The sequence below is a fragment of the Sebastes fasciatus genome, chromosome 11, assembly GCF_043250625.1.
Source record: "Sebastes fasciatus isolate fSebFas1 chromosome 11, fSebFas1.pri, whole genome shotgun sequence".
Classification (NCBI taxonomy): domain Eukaryota; kingdom Metazoa; phylum Chordata; class Actinopteri; order Perciformes; family Sebastidae; genus Sebastes; species Sebastes fasciatus.
In genome coordinates this window covers 13,890,986-13,914,166 of record NC_133805.1, presented here as the reverse complement: position 1 = coordinate 13,914,166, position 23,181 = coordinate 13,890,986, and the positions used below count along the sequence as shown (strand labels likewise).

Genomic DNA, 23,181 nt, shown 5'->3' with positions numbered 1-23,181 from the left:
AAAATTAATAATAATAACAAAAAAACAGAAATTCCTAAAACAGGAAGATGTGTTCAGAGAAACAACTAAAAAACATATCTAAAAAAAATAAAAATTTAGCAGAAATGCCATGTTCACACATTCACACGTGGTAGCTGCCCAGTACAACCAGTCTGATCTGTTGGCCACATTGCGTCCTTCACTGGAGCAGTCGGGGGTACGAACCTTGCTTAAAGGCATCTCGGTAGTAGTAATGCAAGAGGTTGAAGCACTGCTGTTTCTCTTTCCCCACCCACATTTCGCCAGCAGGTCCAGGGATCAAACCGGCAACCTTCTTTGGTCACAAACCCGGCTCTCTAACCCTTACTGTGCACGTTTCCATGACAATGCCTGTAGAGCATGACCAAATAAGTGACAAACAAACCCACTAATTTGACTTTCAAATTTGGATTTTGGTGGCTGGGTCAATGAATCACTGAAGGTAATCGACTTACTGAAACCATTTGGATTAATGCAACGGCCCACAGGGAGGAAAAAATGACTGTAAACACAAGAAAGAAGTACATTAAAAAAGACCGAGCGACTGTATTCTTAGCTTTTTATTTCCAAACCGTGATGACAACAGCTCAAAGTTTGAGACACAGAGCTTGCACGAATATCAACAACCATCTTTGAAATAGAACAATAAGGCTTGAAAAAAATAATACAAACATAGCATCATGGACTATGTTAATAAATAATACAGTCTGTGTGATAAAAGGCTCTTTCAGACACTTCCCATACAGTACAGCCACACTCTCAAGGCGTGTGGCATATTGTCCACAGCTAAAGGTAACATGCTGAGAAACGACAGAAGGCAGAAAACGTCTCTTAAATCTCTTTGAATGCATCTATCGTCATAAATACGTTACTAAGTCAGTGGTTTGTTAAGATCTGATGCACAGTTGAACTTATCTGTAATACTAAGTGATATATTTCCAGTGTTTACTTATTTAATAGCTGTAGCATTATTGATTTATATCATGTGGAAAATACTTATTTATCCTAAATGTAATTACTTATCATATCTACTTACAGGTAACTGTCACTTATCTTAGATTTAAAGGTTTCTTACGAGCTTAAATGAAGATGTGCTAATAGACGACGTGCTGAAAGACCTTACCGATGACTCTGCTCTTAACAGTTGTGTGTCCATGCCTTACCCAAATAGAAAACACTATTAGCGTACTTTTTTACTGACCTTGAATATATGTCATTGCTTATTCCTGTGGGGAAAAGCACCAACTACTACACTCTGTCCTTCACTTTACACAACGTTAAAGCTGCTACGTTACGCATGGGGAACTACTAAGAGCACACACAAGTTTACCTCTGCAAAAATCCAACTTTGTTAACTGTTAATTCCGTAATAATTATGTTGTATGCAGGCTGTTAATCTCTCAAAAGTATTTTGTCTTGTGCTCTTTTTTTATCACCTGTCAGTTGAAAAAAACAAAACAAAAAAACAAGGCCTCTTATTCATATTGACACTGCATCGCTGTTGTGGTGTACAAAAGTCCTACTTATGAAAAACTACAAGCACCAGTTCTCTATATTAAACGTCTAGCGGTGTTAAGCACTTACCTTAAAGGTGGTTTTATTGCATTGAATGTTACCCTTGAAAGCAACATTAAGCGTTACACTAGATCGGACAAGCAAAACCGTGTGTGTGCTGCTCCCTCCCTGCAGCCGAGGTGGTTCTTGTGCTTGAAGAGGACGGGGGGACCAGCTCCATCTCGTTTTGTTTACTCCCCCCCGCTGCGTTGACCACGACAAATTCAACCCTGTCATCTGTTCTATCTCTCTTTCTTGGGGTTGGATTTTTACCCCCTCTTTATTTGTCGATGAGTTTAACCAGGCTCTGGCGAAGGTCATTAAGGTCAAAGATCTTGATGTCCAGAATTTCGATGGCCCTCTGGATTTCAGAGTCCATGCGATCCCGTTCCTCCAGAGAGTTATTGAGGACCTGCTCCGAGTTCTGCACGCGACGCTCCATCTCTGCATTACGCATCTCCATCTCCTACACAGAAGAAGAGGCTGTTGTTAATTTAAAGAGGACCTATTATGCTTTTGTGCTTTTTCCCCTTTCCTTTAGTGTGCTATATAGCTTTTTGTGCTTTTAAAAGGTCTGCAAAGTTACAAATCCCAAAGTCCACGCCAAAGGGAGTTACTCTCACCCACAGAAACACTGCTCCTGAACTAGCTGAAACACCTTGACTGAAGTCCCGCCTTCTCTTATGTAACGTGGTGATGTCACCAAGTAACACATTTGCATAATACCTGCTTTGCGGCTAGTTTGGCACACCATCAAACAAAGCTAGTTAGAGTGGAGCTGAAGAGGAGTCTGAAGAGTTTGGTTCAGATGACCAATCACAACAGAGTTGACCAACTGACCAATCAGAGCAGACTGGGCATTTCAGACAGAGGGTGAAAAGAGGGGCTGCAGCACAGCCGATATGAGAAAAATAAAGGGTTTCTTGAACATTAAAGCATGTAAACATGTTCTAGTAGAAACCCAAAATATAAGTATACACCTAAAAATAAGCACAATAGGTCCTCTTTAACTAATGATTATTTCACTATTACTCAACAAAAGTGTACAAAATGTATAAAAGCATACCACGTTGTCGTAATAATCTCCTACCCGTAATCTGTGAATGGCCTCGTCCCTGTCGTGTTCCATCTCGTGGTACTCTACTTTCTTGTTTTGCAAAATGTGGATTTCCTGGAGAAGATTTAAAAAGAGGTACACTTGAGTTTCAGTAGCTGAATTGTTCATCAACACCTGTGATGAACACTGCAGCTTCCAGCCTCTGACCCCGGCTGGTGATGGAAAATGGAGCAACGAGCACCAACCTCATCTTTGGCCTTCAGCAAGGCCTCCAGCTCCTCCAGGGACTGGGTCAGCTCATCCTTCAGCAGGTCACTGGGGCCGTGGCCTCCGTGGGCCTCTAATTCAGCCACCTTATAACACACAGAGACAGAATTAAATCATGTTCAGCATGTGGGACATGGCTTCACAAGAAAATCTTAGCATTCTTACATATTAGTTAGAGTTGCTCTTGTGTTTGTTACCATCCTGCCTGTTTGATATTTTGTGCTAAATTATTTTATTGTGAATCATTTTGTAGCTTTTTTTAAGCTTAATATTAGCATAATTTAAAATGCTGTAATTCTGTATTTCTTCAAAGCTTCTTTAACCCATTTGTGCCCACAACTGACATCCTTAATTTCCTTTGGTGGAAGTGTTCTCTGGGCTTGCCTATAAGCATAAATGGGACTACTGATTTTTTGCAATAGAATTCCTTATATTTTCGGAAAATACTATAATACTCCCATGTGTCCAAATACTAGATTTAGTATGATAAGAAAATGTCTGTATCTCAGAAACTACAACGAGCACAATCAAGTATTTGGTATTTATGAAATCATATCAAGTTGAATATCAAAGATATGCAGTGTAAAAGAAATATTTTGTATGGAAAACATTTAATAAACCCAATGTAAGGGTTTTTCCTCATTTTTCAAAAACCCTCACTATTAATAAAAGTGTGATTTTTCATGTGATCTAAAGATTTTAAAGTTTTAAGTTAGATAATTACCCAAAGTATGTCTGCACCAAATTTCAAAACTTTTGACCAATCACAACAAATGTTGTGGTATTTTTCCTCACCACACTAAATATTGTCTTTGGGCACAAATGGGTTAAGACAGTATCACTGATCTAAGTGTACACCTAAAACATGAAAAACATTGATCTACAAAGAGGACCTTTCAACACAGCTGATCACTTCAGGTCCTCGGTGAGATTTCTCAGCCTCGCGTGCTTTCAGTTTTATCCACACATCGTGACTCATATTTTCTTCTTAATTGTATCTACAAGTTAAAACACGCTACAACTTCAGCTACAACAGGCAGATGAGCGAGTCATGCCACCACTACCAGGTAAACAGGAGTGTTGCTTTGTCATCTGGGCCTCATAAATCAGACTAAAAAAACAGAAGTACAACCTCTAAAAATGCCCCCGCGTCCCACAGACACAGGCTGAATTATTTTAAACCACGTATGGTTGAGACTGGGAGGAGCGGCAGAAAGAAGAAAAAAAAAAGAAAGAGAGAAGCGAGTGGATGCCAGCTCCCTCTGGTGATTTTTCATTTTTTCCTAAGTGGGGCAGTGAAAGTAGGATATTGCTGTCCTACAAACCCCTCTCCCGCTCACACCACCCCAGAGACGTGAACCATTTTCAGCCACCTGGTCCCCTTCCTCAGATAGAGGGAACAAGCTCGGTCCAAAGGAGACGGAGACGGGGTTCTCACTTGTATGAGTTAATTTGTTGATGTGGACCAAAAACGGTGAAAACTGTTTCTTGTTGAAAAATACCAGATGAGTGGCGGATAATTAAAAAGTAGTGATCGATACTGTAAAGCTGGGCTATAATGGAAAGGGATCAAGGTATTAAAGCATTGAATCAGAGAGGGTTTGTAACAGTCAGCCTGAGGCGAGGTCGCTCCCAGAGGAATCAGCTACCAGCAAATGTGAAAATACCTTTTATTGATGAGCGAGTATACAGGGAGGGCAGAGACATCTGCATTCACTGGAACCTGAGAGGTAATTCAAGTGTAAAACCCTCCTGAGACTCGGGGTATTTAGGGGTGAAATGTGACATTGCTGTGTGCATGGTGAACCGGTTCAACTGGCAGGGAACACCTTGACTAAAGCTTTGGAGGCAAAACGCCTGCAGCACATGTCAAAGAATAATGGAAGTATGTTACCGGCTTGACTAACTTGTCCTTTTTAAATTTTGCTGAACAAGTGCTTTCAAACCAAGGTAATGAAGTGACGAACCAATCAAAACCAGCATGACCTCTCTCAGCAGAGAAAGGCGTGCGACTCGGCCATTACTGAAACCAACAGAGTCCCCGTCAGCATCACCTTTGCTTTTGTTTGAGCGAAGCTTTACTTCAGCAATAATCTGAGTGTCTGCTCCCGCTACAGAGCTTCACAGCTCCAGCATTGATTATTAGGTGTGACCTTAGCCGTCAGCTTCTGCCCCGCAGGTTACGACAGAATGAATTGGCTGCACAAGAGAGAACAACTACTGTACTTTTCAGTGTTTCTTTGGCCTGATTTAACTTTTCATTAAAGGGTAGCGTCGGTATTTTTCAACCTGGACCCTATTATCCCATGTTTTTGTGTCTAAGTGACTAATAGGGACAATAATTTTCTGAAATTGGTCCAGTATTTTGGGGAGAATGCTGTAACCGGCAGCCAAGAAACAAGCTGCGAGGGCAAGTGATCAGCGTCAATGTAACGTTACGTCCACTAAAAGTGCTTGTTATTATGAGTGTCTGACAACATTATGGAAAGGACCCTACAGAGAAATAAAACATTTTTATTTACCTTCTGCCTGATCCGGTCTGTTAGTTTCTGTGTTCAAGCCCATCTCAAGGAGAAGTCTCGTTGTGAAACCTGAATATCCGTATACTCTGGCCATCGAATTCAAACACCTCGTCCACATTGTTGAAATCATCTAAATATTCAGCCATGACATGGAAAATCTTTTAGATAACACTAAGCTACACTTTCTGTACTCCAACGCAACAAACTCTCACCTCGCCAGATTTCAGAGCGAGACTCTTTCCGTAATGTCAGACACTTGTGATAACAACCAGAGCCTGTTAGTGGCAAAAACAAGCACTTTTAGTGGACGTAAATGACGGTGCCAGCTTGCCCCAATAGAACCATATTGCAGCCCGCGAGCAGCTGCCGTCTACACTCTCTCCCTCAATACTGGACCAATTTCAGGAATTGTTGTCCCTATTAGTCAGTTACACACAAACACACATGGGAAAATACCAAAGTTACCCTTTAACTCTGTGGTGTTTCATCTTTGAACAGATCTGTTTCAATACTCAGCTCTGGTACCAGGAACACTGTACAGAGCTCTCTATAATACATGAAATATGTAGCTGCAGAGTTTGAGGTCAACTTTCCCACAAAGCTTTTCATGTAACAGTTAATCCATCCATCAACCATCTATCAATTCATATAAACCGCTTATCCTGTCCAGCATCGTCTGGGTAGGAGGCAGGGTACTTCCTGGATAGGTCACCAGGCTATCACACACTTTTGGACAATTTTAGTTTTTGCAGTTCACATGAGCTGCATGTCTTTGGACCGTGTAAGTACTCAGAGGAACTGGATCTTCCAATCCATTTAACATCAACGAAAACTGTTGACATAGTCATTTTGGATTTGTCAATCTGATACTCAGTTACTAAGGCAACCTTAATCATATTTACGAGACAGGTTTTATAGGATTGCAGTGTTAAAATGAACTACCCCAACAAACAGCTAACACTTTATATTAAGGTCCTTGTAATAAGCATTAGTTAGTATGTAATAAGGCACTTATAAGCTTTTATAAGATGCTTATTAACATTATTATGTGTTCATAAGTGCTAATAATAGCATCATAAACACATTTAGTGTTAGATTATAAGACATTTATAAACCTATCCTATCCTACCAGAGCATGCTGAACAGGATAAGCAACCGGCTCGCTGTACATTAACCCTTACTTGTATAGTCGTATTAACACATAATAATGTCAATAAGGATCTTATAAGGATTTATAAGGGTCTCATTACCTATTAACTAGTACTTATTACAAGGACCTTAATATAAAGTGTTACCAACAAATTAATAAAACTAAATCTCCTACACGGAAATCCCTCTTTTTCCTGTTCACCCAAAATGCTCAATATTGAATTTTACATGATATGTATGATACTCGGGCAACTTTTAAGTTCCCGGGTTTCTAAAAAAAAGTTTTTTTTTCAAAGTAAACTAATTTAATATGACAAGATATATGTAATTACTTTTAAATTTAGAAGTAGGAGTGTATGAAGAGGATGTGTAGGCAGCAACACTCTTCATCTCCACACTCCTGTAGTAATGTCATATTTTGTACTTCTGAACCTACTAATGAAGGCTTTAGAACATTAAAATGTGTTGTTCTGAGTCACTTTATGGGCCAATTGTTGCTGGTTGTTTTGGAGATGGGTGACATGAAGCTACAGACACACTAACTGGTGTGTGGGCTGATTTTTTTTGCTTTTGATTGCTTTTGATTTTTGCTTTTCAGTGTTCAGGGTAAGCACACTTTAATCAGAGAATCTTCTGTACCCGAGCGTCAGACTGAACACAGTAGAGGCTCACCTGCTCTCTGAGTCGGTCCGTCTCCTCCTGATACGCTGCCAGCTGTTTCTTCCACTGCTCCACATTAGCATTAGCCTCATGCAACGCTGCCACCAGTTTGGTGTTGCTGTCCTGCAGAGTGAAGAGCTCGGCATCCAGGTTCATCTCACAGATGGATCTGAAGAACACAAACACTGTTAACCAGTGATACATATAATACTGTACATATAAGCCAATATATTTTAAGCCAACAGCCTACTGTTACAAACTGAGTCTTGTGTAAAACACTGCAATATCGAGACAAATGTTTACTGAATGCTATAGCTGTAGCTGAAAATCTGCTGGCCTTGTTAACACAAGCAGCAAGCCAGTGAAGCCACTATAACACCGTTAACAAATCTATACCCAGGACTGCAGCCTGCAGCAGCACACCTACTGCCCAGACTGAAGGTCATTTCACAGGTCTTATAACAAAGCAAAGATACACTCATTTAAATGCCCAGAGTGCAAACAACAAGACCAAACTGTTCCCACAGTAATCCTCCAATCCTGGAGGGTAAAAGTCATCTTTATCAAAAGACTGCCATATCCCTAATAAGTTGGTACATAAAATTTAAAGAGGACCTATTGTGCTTTTTCCCTTTCCTTTAGTGTGTTATATAGTTTTTGTGCATATAAGAGGTCTGCAAAGCCCAAAGTCCACACCAAAGGGAGCTACTCTCCCCCACAGAAACACTGCTGATGAACTACCTGAAACGGCTCGATTGAAGTCCTGACTTTTCTTCCGTAACGTGGTGATGTCACCAAGTAACACGTAAGACGCATCGCCCTGTCGGGGTTTATTTTGCAACAATGACCGGCTCGCCGTACATTATCCTGCTTATTTCACAGCTACTTACTTAAGAAATCAATAATTTGACACAAAAGTGGTCCTCCAGAGTCCGAGATGAGAACTGCGCCCATAGCAACAGTCTGTTATACATAGCAACAGTCTGCTATAAAGAAATAACAGACCGTGCTCAAACAGAGTGTTTCAGACAAAGGGTGAAAAGCTTGTAAACGTGTCCCTTTAGAAACCCAAAATACAATTATGAACCTGAAAATGAACATAATAGGTCCTCTTTAATTTAATTTGCAAGCCTCAGGGATCAAAGAAGAAGAAAATAGTCGTCATTGACCAAGATGGTTGCCAATTAAATATGCCATCATAGAGTAGTAGTTCTTTTGTGTAATTCTTTTCCATTACAATGATCGTGCTGACCTTGGTACCAGATCAAAATGTTGTGAGCATAAAGCATCATCATCTGTGTGGCCTAAAGCTGACATGCCTATTCCCAGTTTATGGGGACGCCTATATGCCCCTTGATTCTATGTATTACATAAGAGACATATGAAATCATTAAATGTTAACAATTCCAATCCATTTTGGTTCAATCTGCAGAAAAGGTCAGTCTGATTCTCTCCTCTTCCTCGATCCTTCGCCTTCGATCCGTCCCTCTACATGTAGAAAGCTTGAGGTTGTCCCATGGCAACAGTTTACCATGGTAACTGTTAAGGAGCAGATTTCTGTCATAACAATTGGACTGTAAGATATAAAAGCATTGTGGGTGTCTCAGACCGACTGAATGAGAAGATGTTTACAAGCTTTGTTTGATGTTATGTATGAGTCAACGCCTCAACTACGGCCTCTTCACTTCCTCGAAAGCTTAACAATGCGAATGACGTCAAACTGTAATTAACCCTCGAAATGAAAACCATGTTATTACTCAGTGAACTCTGCTGGGAGGGTGGATGTTAAAAGGTAATGGATTACCTGCTCAAGTGCAATCAATAGTATTGATCAAATGAAATCTGTAGCAACCTCATGCAGCTTAGCTGATGTCAGAATTACAAAATCTGATATTTTCCAAACTGCGATGCGATCAATGATGACTAATCTGTTTGTTCGGCTGACTATTGGTACAAAATTACTAAAATTAGTTGTAATAAATTGCAATAATATTTTAAATGTCTCATGAATTCCTCTTTATTGTTCTGTCAAACTTGAAAGAAATCACATCCTGTCTCAACAATGTGATTTACAGCTTTTTAAATAACTGTACCTAATGTAAATGTCTTTATAGACATATAGGTTGACATTTTGGGAAATTCTCTTTTGCCAAGAACTAGATGAGAAGATTGGTGTCACTCTCATATTTGTCCCTTTAATATAAAACTGGAGTCAGACATGTTTAGCTTAGTTTAGCATAAATACAAACATAAAGGCTATGTCCAAAGGTAACAAACAGCTGTGACAAAGTCTCAGTATTTCACGCCCTCGAAAGGAGAATGGGCTGACTATTTCCAGAAATGAAAATTCAAACTCAGTTCCATCCATGTTTGTAAGCACTGGATAAAGTGTGACATAACTTTGGAGTTTTTCATCTTCTTTCAAATCACAATGCAAGATTTTTAAAGTAGACACAAAGCATTTCACAAAGGGATTCTGTGAGGACTCAATCTGGACTCAGAAAAATGAGAAGAAAGTGTTTGTGGTCTCTTCAGTTTCCACTCTGTTTGTGTTTGTGTGTGTGTGTGTGTGTGTTTATGTGTGTGTATAACTCGATTACCCTTCAGAGAGCATCTTCTTAATGCGCTCCTTCTCAGCAGACAGGGTGATGTCCGCGCTCTGGCTGCGGAACAGCTTGTCCTCGGGTCCGTTCACGCACATCACCGGTGGAGACTGTAGTTCATCCGCGAGGTCCTGAGAAACACATCAGTAAATGGACTCTACTAATAACACACACAGCATTACAACACCAGACGGATTATTCAGAGAGCAGAGAGGCGGTCAGATCTTAAAAATCATTCACCTCAATGTCCAATAAAGATTGCTTAATGTTTAAATTAAAAACACACAAAAATAATGTAAAGCTATGCAGCAGAAATAGTACGTTTTTGTTTCAGGTCTTGATGGAGACATGGTGATGTGAGCTGTATTATTGATAGTCAGTGGTTCCCAACCTTTTTCCTTAAGGGACCCCTTCTCTATCATTGAGTTAAGTGACGCATCCTGACTAAGTGATCTGATAAATAGTACAATTAACCCAAATAATTAACTAAAATTATAGATTTGGATGAATTTTGAGCAGATTACTTCCTGTGAATGTTGCATCAGAGTTTTCCTGTTATTTTTAGATTTATTTTGTATTATGTATTAGGTATTTCTTTGAATTTTTGGCAATCATACATACTTAATAGGCTTCTATTTTGACAAATTCATTAATTCCTTCTCCCTGATGTTTTGCCGTTGTTCTATTAGCTCTTTGGTTGTTTTAACGGAATACTTTTCTAATGTAGGACGTGGTGATTTTAAGTCGTCTTACAACCCTTAAAATCAAGAAGGCCTCGCGACCCCCTTTGAAGCTTTGGCGACCCCTAATGGGGGTCGGGACCCCCAGGTTGGGAACCAATGTGTTATGGTGTTAGCCCATCACACCAGGTATAAATAAATTCAAAATTCTGGGTCAGACAGAAAGGAAAAGAAAGATCTTCAGACATCTTCAGTGTCTGTTTTGTGTGGTGCCAAATAATACTTCATTTTCAGGAGTCAGAAGATGAAACAACAACAGACTCACCTGTGAGAACTACAGAGGAAATCCATCAGGTGGAAGAAAACAGAAAAGAATCACGTCATCACAAAGCTCACTATGCATAATGACCTTTCCAAAAATATCACAACCACGAGCAGTTATGCAGCTCAGCGCCACTTAGCAGGAATCGAGCACTATTAATTGACGCGGTCGGCGACTGTCTGGAGCTTCTCCAACGTGTTCATTAAATCGATAAAGACGTGGAGCGAGAGACATCACTTGGAATCTGTTCAGCTGTAGAATTAAAAGGAAATGGGCATGTTCCTCATGACCAAGCAGATGTAACTGATGGGTAATTATTCTCTATTGATCAAGAAAAAGCCCTGAGCTGACTACATTTTCATCATTACAGTGTTTGAGTCAGAGGCTTCTCGTGGCAGTGGATGCGCCGCACCGCTGAGCGGTAAGGGATAATTTTACCGTCGTCCTAGTTTTCCTCACTTTCTCTTCCCTTTGAGACAAGTGACCCAGCTCATCTTTCTTTCCTCTCTCTCTCTCTCTCCATCCCTCCTTTGATTCAATAACAGTGTCTAACAGATGAAACTGCTGCAAAGTAACACAGGTGCATTCATCTAACCTTGGCAACAGTGTCTCCTCATTCCTAAAAATGACAAAAATGCATCACTGGATGTTTCTGTGGATCATGACATCTACACTTTCTGCCTGATACCTGCAGAGGCTTGCTCTAGTTTCTTGTTTTTCCTCACCTGAGGAGCAGCGATGTTGAGCGCTGTGTTGGCCAGCTCTTTATCCTGCGACTTTTCTCGCGCCAGACGAGCTGCATCCTTCACCTCCTTGAACTTATCTGAGAACTTTGCAAAAGAGGACAAGTGATAAAGCGTTTCAGGTAATGAGACATTAATAATGCAGCACTCGTTTAGCCTCCGGAAATGTACAATGATTGAGAAGTTTGGATAAATAAAGAAGTATTTATCAGTGCTTTAACCTCCGTTGACTTTGGGTTAGTTTACCTGATGCAGCTGTTGCTCTGTAGCAAAACCAAGTCCATACACGGTGTTGGCCCTGCTGTCCGCCCACTGACCGAACTTCTGGGACGTCTTGGTGAACGACATGCTGGGTGTAATGGTGCAGTTGATGATCGCCTGCAAATGCATAGATAACAAAGATGATCGTCTACAGCAGTGAACAACACAGAAAGTTCAGGGAGATGTAGTTCAGCAGCAGATCCAAGAACCCAGACGGAACAAATAGCTTGAAATGATAAGTCTAGGTCTTGCCTTTGCTTTGTCATCCCAAACCCTATGGCACTATTCTGTACAATCATTTTTATTGATTAACCCATTCGTCGGTCAAACTGGCTGAAAAGTGAGTTTTTCTTATCATACTATATCTAGTCTTTGTGCACATGGGACTACGGCTTTTGCAATAGACTCTATTATAATTTAGGAAAAAACAGTAGTCCAATGTGCCCAAATACTAGATATAGTATAATAGGAAAATGTCTGTATCTCAGAAACTACAGGGAGCACAATCAAGTATTTTGAATCTATGAACTCATAACAAGTTGAATATCAAATATCTGCACACATATACAGTGTATAAAAGGAATTCATTTGGAAAACATTTAATAAACACAATGTTAGCGTTTGTCCTCATTTTTCAAAAAATCCTGACTTTGACTATTAATAAAAGTGTGATTTTACATGTTCAAGTTGTATTGTTAGATACTTGCCCATATTATGTCTTCACCAAATTTCAAGACTTTTGACCAATCAGAAAAAAATGTTATGGCGTTTTTCCTTATCATAATAAATATGGGTTAATTTCTTATTCTTGTGCTGAAAAACAGCAAAGGTGAGCGAGGCGAACAGCGTTACCACGGTTTTGCATTCGACGACTCACGTAACCAGTCTTGGACAGGGAGGAGTGAGCAGAGGGGTACTCAGCTGGTTGCAATCTGCAACCACACCACTAGATGCCGTCAAATCCTACACACTGCACCTTTAACATATTTCTCTATTGTAAATAATAACATATAAATATTGTTAAACTAATGATTTTGTATGAATATTCACATTTTTAAAATGGTGGATTTCGCATTTTGGAGTAAATGACAAACTACAGCCGAGAAGCTCAATTATTCACTTTTCTACTCTAAATTTGTGTCATTGTTTGAACACTTCATGTTTGCTGGAAAAGTAAACAACACAGGGAAACATCTGTGCTTATTTCACACAATGTGAAGCATCATCTTTCCTCTGGGATTCTTGTCGATCGGCTATTTTCAAGCACTTCCTCCCTCGAGACGTGTTTGTTCTTTTGATAATGGACTGTTCTGAACACGGTCAAAAATGGAAGCTCTGCCACGTCACAAGCTCTCATTGTTCAAAGTAAATTCAGAGCAGAGGCAGATTTAAATCACATTTCTGTCAAACGGCAGTAAAGATACACAAACACAGCACAGCCAACAGGTTCATCACCTCAGTCTCAGAGAAGTGGCCGAAGCCAACTCTCTCCCTCCGAGCACAAGAGAAACAAATTATTAGAGCTATTTATAAACCTCTCTATGTCATCTACAAAAACGGACCTGATTTAAAATCCCAGAATTGCGGGGCAATGGCAGCTTAAGAGGACGCTTTTTGCGTCCTTCTCTGCCCTCCAACTAATAATCGCATGAACTCCGCGGTCTCCATTTCTGCGGTGAAATGTTTGACATAACATGTTGGACGGTGGCGACAGCAGAGAAGATTACCGTGGAGCCAGACACCAGTCCTGGCAGGATTGGGCTGCCACCCCGCACAGCCTTCTGGGAGTCAGAAATGTGGGTCAGACCAGAGGTGCTAAGAAGAGATCAGATAGATCCCCCTCCCTCCTCCCGATTGATGTAGCCTCTTCCTCATAATCTAAATCCACAGGCCTGCGACAAAGACACTCTGGCTGCTGATTTGTTGACACCCGCTGGGGTTTTATTCACTATATATTTCTTAACCTTACAGGTTTTCTGGCAGGAGGACGGCTGGTGAAGAGGGAAATGAATGTGAAGCTGTTTGGTTTGGCCCGTGGCTTTTGTTACAAATACTGAATAGCCTCTTTTGTTGCCAAGGCCACCATCTTCACTGCAACACTACTTTGAGAAAGTGCCTCAGAAATTGGGTGTTTTGATTATGAAAGCTACATGGCTCACATTTCAGCTCTGGATATCAAATCTACTGGAACTATATGTTGTGTTTATATATATGTTCATGTTTTATATCATTTTACTATAGTTTCTATGCTGAATTTACAACTCTCTCTATACATATCACCATTATTACCATTTCGTTCCCCTCACCTTGGTCCCACCCACGCTGATGATGCGGTAGACGTTGCGGTTGGCATCGTAAAAGAAGGACACGGTGACGGCATGTTTGCTGGCGGGGATCCAGTTCCTTTTGGTGCTGGGGTCGATCTGGAAAACATGGGCCCGGGCGCTGAAGATCGGCTGCTCCCTGGAGGAGGAGGAGGAAGCACAGAAGATGAAGATGAGAAATCTGTATAAGGAAATGTCAGAGCAAACTCTTTCACACACTTCAGGTTTATTAACAATGGTTTGGAAGTAACTGAGTATAATGCAGTTGACTTTGAGTGAAGAGTAGGAAGCTCTGGACATTTTAAAATCTTAAAAACAAAATGCATGGACTATAATGTGTTTTTGCTCATGACTTGAGCACCAAAACATTTATATCGTCTCACATTATCATACCACTCTGTTCAAATTGTGTCACTCTCTTATTTTAGAAAAGGAGATCCTGCATTCTTTTCATAATGGTACGTCTCCATCTGTCTCTCTGCCATCCAGGGACAGATGCTGGAATCATCCTTTGGCTTTCTCCCACACTTCTCCCTGCGTCATTCGCCATACAGGGCTGTGACTTAGCTGGCAAATGATGTTGACTAAAATGCTCTGAACCCTCTCCCGAGCCGTTCACCCTCCACCCTCTGCTCTGCTCCTGCCAGTGTTTGCAGAGATGTATCCTGGATACCAAGTAAATATATCAAAGCAACAAAGTCCCTAGTGTTGGGATGTGGTTTAGCCACAGTCATGTGGCATGAAATAGCAAGACTGCTAAAGGTCTTTCTCTCTTTTTAACCCTCTTGTTCCTCTTCAGCTGGTGTCCACTTGGTCCATTTACAGCACTGTGTATTCCCACACTTTGATTTAAAACAAAGCAGAGTACATGTGATAAAACAGTCTAAACATATGTTTCACTCTGAGAGTCACTGAAGTCACTCACAGTTTTACTTAGTACAAATTCCTCAAACCAATGAAAAGGCAAAAACAACACGAGACAAAATAGCCGTGCCAGCGACCATGTGAGGCTGCACTTTGGCACAGCAGTGCTTTGTGGTAAATGTTAACGTCAGCATGCTGATCTGCTCACAATGACTCATGTTGGTGTCTACCAGTTAGGTATAATGTTAACCATGTTCACCAACTTACTTGGGCGTGTTAGCGTGCCAACATTTGCTAATTAGCACTTAAAGCTGCAGTCGGCATCTTTGAACAAATATGATAAAAAGCTACTTTTTCGGTCACTATATCCTGACAGTAGTGCCTCAGACAGATTATCTGTGAAACAAAAATCAAGTTACTCCGCCTCCTCCGGTGCTCATATTGGCATTTGCAAGGTTTCAATGTGCCCGAAGGAAAACAACCAATCAGAGCCGAGTTGTTTCTGGTCAGCTGCCAATCACTGCTCGCAAACTCGCACTCTCCGATCAAACGCTCAAACTAGGCAGCGCTGATCAAATATGAATATTCTGTTACTGTAATGCCTATTTCTCACCTCAAATGTTTTCAGAAACATATTTCCGTGTACCGTTTAGCTGTAAAATGAGAACGTTTGTGACCCGACCGCCATGCTGAAAACAGTCAAGCCAAAACAAAGCACCGCCCAGCAGCCAGAGCAAACTTTCTCAGGGGATAACCGAAGCCAGTAGGATACATCCTCTGAGGACCATGAATGTCTGTGCCAAATTTAATGGCACATCTAATTGTTGTTGTTGAGATATTTCAGTCTGGATCAAAGTGGTGGGCAGACCAATCAACCTTGCATTGCCATGCCTAGAGCCACACCGCTAATGTGGCTAACAACATGAATTACTTGCTAAATCATTAAATGAAATCATTGACAAGGTCACAGATCAATGTCAATGTGATGGCTGATTAAACTAGACTGACTGCAGTATCTCACTGACAGTGCCATCATAACAAATATGGCACCCAGGAAGCTCCAGACATACAGGACTGAGGTGTTCGCTGTAAACGTCTTCTCTCTGAAATGTCTTTAAAATAATGGAGTCAGATTATAAAGCCTGATGGGTTTTTGGTACAGACAATACCGACATTGATCAGACTATCAAGAATAAAAGTATCAGGACAAGATGCTGCTGTTTATCACTCTTATCTTCGCTGCCTAAAAGAGGTGCCAAGTTAAAATATGAAATGGTAAAAACCAGGACACTTCTTCATCTTCTTCGTCTTCTATGCAGTATTGTAAGTTGCAGCGGCTGTTCCCAATAGAACTGTATTATTTTGGCCAGTCATTGTACATTTATATCTGACCCCATTAGTGACACATATCCAGTAATGGTCTCTGTGTGTTTCTCTTCTCAGCGCAGGAGATCATGATTAAAAGAAACATTACATAATCTGTGTTTCAAGGACCGACTGTAGAGGTGTTGATATGAACGGTGGCATTTCGACGGCTGACCAGCTCCAGTCTGATAATAACCCGTCCCGAGCTATAATTCTCCTTCTCATCTCACAGTAATCCTCAATGTTGTCACTGGATCTCCTGCTGCAACCACTGATACACAGATCTGAGGTCTGACTGGGACAAGACACTGTGATGAGGGCTGTTTGAAGCTGGGAGTGAGATTTGTCCTCTCTATTGACATAAATGAACTGTAATATTAGAAGAAACAAGGAAGCAGTTCAACCTAAAGCCACTTAAAGCTATTTTAAAGGAGCACTCATATAAAGTTGGGGGTTTTGCGATATACAGATTAAAACAAGAGTGATCAAATTTGAAGCAGCAGAGGTCGAGATATTCTGACTTTTACTCCCTGGTTCAAATATACAGGATCTTACAGTTCCCATAATGCAATTCACCTTCCCTGCCTGTTAAATGCTCTCATCTTTCAAACTCCATGACCCCAGTTTATAAAGAAGGGTTTCAGTCAAATATTTGAAGCCTAAAAGCCTTTATAAACCGGAGAGCGTGATGAAAAAACAACTCCAAAATGCAAAATACTCGCCTGCGAATATTATATGTCGAGGGCTTTTATTGTGAAAGGTAAGAATGAAAGGAGCAGATCTGGTCTGCGTTGCCTTGTCAAGGTTGAAAGGAGTAATAATGTTTGCCATCTTGGTTCGGACAACGGAGGCTCTATGTTGTTGTTTCATAAATATCAACTCAACCCGTTCCGTTCAACGTGATTGGTTGCTCCCTTTATTTGCGGTGTAAAAACTCAGAAAATCAACCTTTCCCCCAAAAAAAGTTGCTTTTTTCGCCACATAATATACACATTCTGTCTGTGTGAAAGTATTCATGACCAAAACAACAGTTCAAAAAATATATATTGATGTGCAAATTAATCGCATGAAAAAAACGCCCCCCAGTGTGTAACGGCCTTTACTCTAAATTACCCTGATGACATCATCAGGGTTATTGTGATGATGACTTCATCAGTTAGTCAGTAGTTATCTAAATATAAAATATTTTACTGGAAAAAGTATTAAGATTTTCTTGAAAATAAAGCAAATTTTTGGAATTACAAAAACATGTAAATGTATATTTTAGTGTATGTGTTTATTTACTTTTGATTGATGGAGATCTCCGTGGACATTATGTGTAGGCTGTTCATATTTGTATGAGGTCAATTTACTGTGCAGTCAGCTGCTGGTGGGTTTACATACCAAAATGTTTGATTTGTTGTTTAGAAATATGTCTGTGTAATTCCACGAGGGATGGGTCATGTAAATGGCCAGACGTGAAAACTGATATAATTATGGTTGCAGCTAACAATTAGTTTCGATTTGTTTGTTAATCGTTCTCTAAAACGTCAAAAAAATAGTGAAAAATGCTGATTACAGATTCCTAAAACACAAGGCGACGTCTGCAAATTGCTTTTCTTGTCTGAACAAACGTCCAAAACGTAAAGATATTCAGTTCATTATCATATAAGAAGACAAAGAAAAACAGCAAATCTTCAATCATAGTTATATATTCATAGCTATATTCATCACTACACCACTGAACTTTGACCATCCCTCACATGTTTATGGTACAATACATCGAGTGGTCCCAAAGGGCAGCGGAGAACTCAATTATTAGAGTTATCCCATTACTGCTGAGCTTTGACCTTGCCTCGGGCTTGGTGCTCTGCCAATGAACATGTGGCATCTGGTGGGATCCACCGGAGCTACATGTTCAGCTTCACTGTTACTCCTGACCGAGCAGGAATCAAACCTACAACCTCCTATGATGGCGTTAGACGTTACACGGTCATGTTTGAATAGAGGGTCATCGTGTGTTTATATATCCGTCAACACTTCCTGTGTGTGAATTGTTGTTGCAACACTCTGGAGGTGTAAAAAAAGCATTCATGTTCCTCTATTCTGTTAACTGGTCGCACTTCTCAAGGATGTTCAGTTTATTCATCCTCAGCAGAAGGATGTGGCCTACGAGGCTTAATGGGGGTCTCTAAGCATAACAAAGCCTGATAGTATGATTGATTGGATGGGGGGTCGGGTCTGCACCTCAGGATGAACAACTCCACTAATTCCTACCACAATCTACAGCTGTCAGCCTTTTATCTGATCGGATCTAAATCTTCTATACGCAGATGTTAAACATCAGGAAGACAGATTTCACAATGAATGCAAGGTTGCTACTTTCATTTAGCATCAATCCTCCAGTTTTGCGAGTGCGTAAAGACAGAAAGTGCAACTATATGGTCTTTAAATAATCCATAAAGGACAGCATTGCAACACAATGTGTCTGTGGCAGTTCACAGCTGTCTTACTGCAGCTTAATACTCACATATCTTTGTTATTACAGACAAGTTTTTGCATTAATTATAAAGAAAGGAAGTGCAACTAGTCTTTAAATAATCCATGAAAGACAGCAGTGCAACAATATCTGACAACAACACAATGGTCTGTGGCAGTTCACAGCTGTCCTACTGCAGATATTCACATATCTTTGTTATTACACATAAGACAGAAGATTAATTGTAAAGAAATGAGCACACTATAGCCTGCTATGATGCTCTGTACGATCACTCCTGTGTCCTTTTCTTAGTTACAACTGCAATAAAAGCATCCTAAGCAAAGTCATTACTGAGAATTATAGATCAAATAATATGAAGACTCTGGGGTCACAAGGAGGAGGAAGAGCATCTGTGTTAGTACAAAAAAGAAACCACCACATTGCTCCTCATGCACTGCACAGAAAAAATCCTTTGGTGATGCAAGTTTTTTTTTTAAATCTGCTTCATTTATTACAATTAAATTATTACTATTACTTTCTTCAAGTTAAGGCTGACTTTCCCTTCTTCTTAAATCATTCTTTTTAATAAAATGAGGCTAAATGTCATGTAAATGTTCACACTTCTTACCTTTCTCTGTGGTGAGGATACATCTTACAAGGTGACTGAGACTTCTTTTCTACATAGAGAGAGGAGATAAAGAGAGAGAGAGAGTTGGAGCATCCATTAACACAACAAGTATTTGCTCTGGGTCAAAAATATAAACAGAAAAATCACATTTTGAGCCTAATTAAATGAAAGGAACACTTACCCCATGTCTGTGTAAACCCCCTGGTGAGTACAGTGTGTTTTTGTATCCAACAGTAATTCCTCTCTGCTGCTGCTGTCCCAGTCTCCTCTTTCTTTCTTTCTTTCTTTCTTTCAGTCTGAGCTACCAGATGCTTTATTCTCCAGAGGGAGGGGGTTTCACTGCAAGGCAGCCTGCTGCTGCTGCAGCCCGCAGCAAAGTGTCCCTAGACCGTCCTGTCCTGTCCTGGACACCGGCGGACACCGAGCACCTCTGCGGACCGAGGAGAGTCACAACCCGGCGGAGGCAGAGCAGCTGACCCCGGTGACTGAACCGGTCCGATGTGCGTCCATCTTCCACCAAAACAAGAAGCAGCTCTCCTCTTTTCTCTCTCTCTTTCTGACCTCGTCCCGGTCGCTATTCAGCTCTCTTTAGTTCTTCATCCAGCCGGCTGCAGGCATGCAACAGTGGGACCCAGTGGCCGACAGTAGAGTACCACCTGCTGGCTCTATAGGCTCGAGGCAGCCGCTACAGCTGCTGCATGAGGCGGTGAAACTGTGTCAACCTGCCTGCAGCCAATGAGCCTGCATGTGGCTGCATGCATACTGCAAACTGGATCTTATAGGTCTGCTGGGCGCTGCCAGTTTAAGGGATTAATGAAATGTAGTCCCGAAGGGAAAAGTCATGACACTACAGCCCGTTTAGGACTACAGATGCAATAAAAATGATATTTTGATAACTGCAAAGTGATTTAAAGGTCCCATATTGGGCTCATTTTCAGGTTCATATTTGTATTTTATGTTTCTACTAGAACATGTTTACATGCTGTAATGTTCACAAAAACATTGTAAAAGTGAGCATGGCTCACATACCCCCGGCTCACTGCTTGCTCACTGCTTGACCCCTAGTAGGAGTAGTCAAATTCTCAATGTGCAGCTGGAAGTAAAAAAAAATCACAGTTTTTGGCCAAAATTTCAAAAATTTTGGGCACCTTGAACTTCTAACCCCCAAAAGGCACAACTAGACCACACTGTCAACCATCATACCAAAATTGAAGTTCTTAAGTTAAAGGGACTGTTTGTAACTTCTTACATGTATAAATCGATCCGGGTCGGTGTCCCATGCGTTTTCGCGTGTAACTACGCTGTTCAGACAAGACTCCAACACAAACTACACGGAAGCACCAAAACCTCAAAGTTGTTTCTAGTGAAGCCCGTCTTGCAAAACAGTGTTGGCCGCGGTTGGAGGACGCGGGGGAGACCGTAGCTTTGGTCTCGAGGGCTGGAGTCTCTGCTGCACTCTGCTCCTCTGCCTGCCTGCTTGGCTTCACTCACACACCGCACTCGTTCTCGCTATTTCGCTCCACTCTCACGTGCATGCGTGCACACTACACACTGCAGAAGAGTTGGTTTAGCTCTGAGAATATCTAGTGAATGTACAGTGGACGTTTGTGCAGAAATAAATGCTTCAGCTCCTCCAGACCAACAGAGGTTTCCCGTGTCTTGTGAAGTGACGGGGCTCCGCAGCGAGAAACGTTATCATCTCTGAACAAAACTCTGGTGTCTCCCCTGTTCCTTCTGACCGCGGTCGGGAGGCTGAGGCGGGAAAAGCCAACACTAGGATCAGCAGTGATTCATGGAGAGACCTTCGTCTGGTCAGCTAACATTACTGTCAAGCAGGTGAAATATAGAGTGATATTGTGGTTTTAGCTGACGTGTGTCGCCTCACTGTTTTGAGCGATGCTTGTTCATGTCTATGTAGAGCGAGCACAAGCGTGAGCGCGAGCAACAGGACACTGACTTTCGTTGCCTTAACAGCCACAGGTGTCGCTGTTAACAAGCAATTTCTGATTCTTACAAACAGTCCCTTTAAGAGAGCCTTACATGCTAATAACGAGTAAGTCTCCAAGTCAATTCATCTGCAACATGAAAACAGAAACAGTGAAGCCAAAGTTGAAGGAGCAAAAAAAGAAGCAAACTTTAATTTTCCAAGATTATCAACAGGAGAATCTTAGTGAGCATAATTTTACAACTACTAACATCCATCAGTGGGAAGAAATACAAAACGGTGCCAAACACTTACACACTTCAGTCCAATCAGCAATAAGTTAAACAAAGACTTTCATAGCGAAAAACATAGACGAGGAAAGAACTCAAAAAGTTACCGTCTAGTCACAGGACATGCACAAACGACTGTATATGTGTTGAGGAGCGATGGATGGATGGATGGAGGTCATTTATTGTTTTTTTTAATCTTCTTTAAAAGATTTTAAATATGTCAACAAACAGGTGCAGTAATGGTGATCTTAACCAGATGGGATGTAACAAACATAGAGCAAACCAATATTAATCTACACAGTTCACATAGAAAGGGGGTATAAATAATATGTACAGTAAGATGTAACACCTGCACAGTTCAAGTTGGCCAAAACCTGACCAGGGTTGGTTAATAATTTATTAATATGGGATTAATATGAACATGTAAAATAGCTCGTTAGTAACACATTTTTCAGAAACATATTAACATTGTTGTGGTTGTTTTTATTTCTCTCCGTTAGTCTGAGCACTTTTTTAGCAAGTGCTTCGTCTCCAACAAGCATTTATGACAGGATGTTCAACCCATAGGTCAGAGGTAAGGTGGCTACAGTCTAGGGCTGCACAATAAAATCTAAATTTTATCGAAATCGCAATTTTCAAATCGCAGGATGAGGAGGAAATCGCAATATTTGTTAAAGGCGAAATGTGTGTCAAAATACCATTTTAAAATGTAATATTGTGGGTCTGCAGAGACATCCTGGGCTAAACATCATATTCTACAGAATTAAGAAAACATCTTTGTTTGATACAGGTCCCCTCAAAAATTACACCATAATCATTTTAATGTTTTTCAATGAAAATGAGGATAATGATGTGAAAATGATCATCTCCTCTAATATCGCAAGTCATATCGCAGTCGCAATCTTCAGTCAAAACAATCACAATTAGATACTTTTTCACATGACTACAGCCATGTTAACTACTACCGTTTTGACGATGATTTCTCAGCGTCACATGTTCATTTTCTCATAAGAAAATTAGATACTGATAAAAACATCAATGGTGCATCTAAAGATGTGAAATGAAAACTTACAACACATGCAGGTGAAACTAAGACACAAAGTCACAAACGTTACCAAAGTTAGAGAACAAAGCAACTGTTCTAAGCTTGACATGATGCACTACTATTTGTGACTTTTTCTACGAGTTCAAGACTTGAGGAGAAGACAACAACATTACACTTGGGTCATCGTGTCTTAATAATTTATAATATATATAAATATTTTTTTAAATAAATAATTTAAGAGTGCATGTACAACATGTAACCTTTCAAGTTGTAATCAGTGGGCTTTCCATAATGTTAAATATCTTTCACCACAGTCTAACATGGTGAAATCTATGATCAAGTTTCTCTTCGACACATTACTAAGATGGGATCTTAGAAGTTTTCATCATCCTTTGTACGGAGTAGTCGTGTCAGGTACTCCATAGGAAAACTGAAAACTCTTTACTG

At 40.6% G+C, this 23,181-nt stretch overlaps 1 protein-coding gene across 2 annotated transcripts; it reads right to left on the bottom strand.

Moving 5' to 3' along the window:
• Nucleotides 1-565: 565 nt before the first annotated feature.
• On the bottom strand, nucleotides 566-20,253 carry LOC141776985 (homer protein homolog 3-like). 2 transcript variants are annotated; one of them, XM_074650890.1, is made up of 10 exons: nucleotides 19,657-20,253; nucleotides 19,476-19,524; nucleotides 14,143-14,299; nucleotides 11,822-11,953; nucleotides 11,558-11,662; nucleotides 9,828-9,961; nucleotides 7,240-7,396; nucleotides 2,875-2,982; nucleotides 2,663-2,743; nucleotides 566-2,038 (listed from the first exon to the last, which is right to left on the bottom strand). In XM_074650890.1, exons 2-10 carry the CDS (start codon nucleotides 19,496-19,498, stop codon nucleotides 1,853-1,855), a joined length of 1,083 nt encoding a protein of 360 aa, XP_074506991.1. In that variant the 5' UTR covers nucleotides 19,499-19,524; nucleotides 19,657-20,253; the 3' UTR covers nucleotides 566-1,852. The 2 variants fall into 2 exon arrangements, with proteins under 2 accessions (XP_074506991.1, XP_074506992.1); XM_074650891.1 differs by having other exon boundaries at nucleotides 9,828-9,940.
• Nucleotides 20,254-23,181: the final 2,928 nt, after the last annotated feature.

What these genes read in the sequence shown, in the direction of transcription:
- LOC141776985 (XM_074650890.1), bottom strand. Translation starts at nt 19,498, where the DNA reads ATGTATCCTCACCACAGAGAAAG. An exon ending in TATCCTCACCACAGAGAAAG is followed by an intron (nt 14,300 to 19,475) that starts GTAAGAAGTGTG and finishes CTCCTCCTCCAG; the next exon opens with GGAGCAGCCGATCTTCAGCG. An exon ending in AGGCCATTCACAGATTACGG is followed by an intron (nt 2,039 to 2,662) that starts GTAGGAGATTAT and finishes TCTTCTGTGTAG; the next exon opens with GAGATGGAGATGCGTAATGC.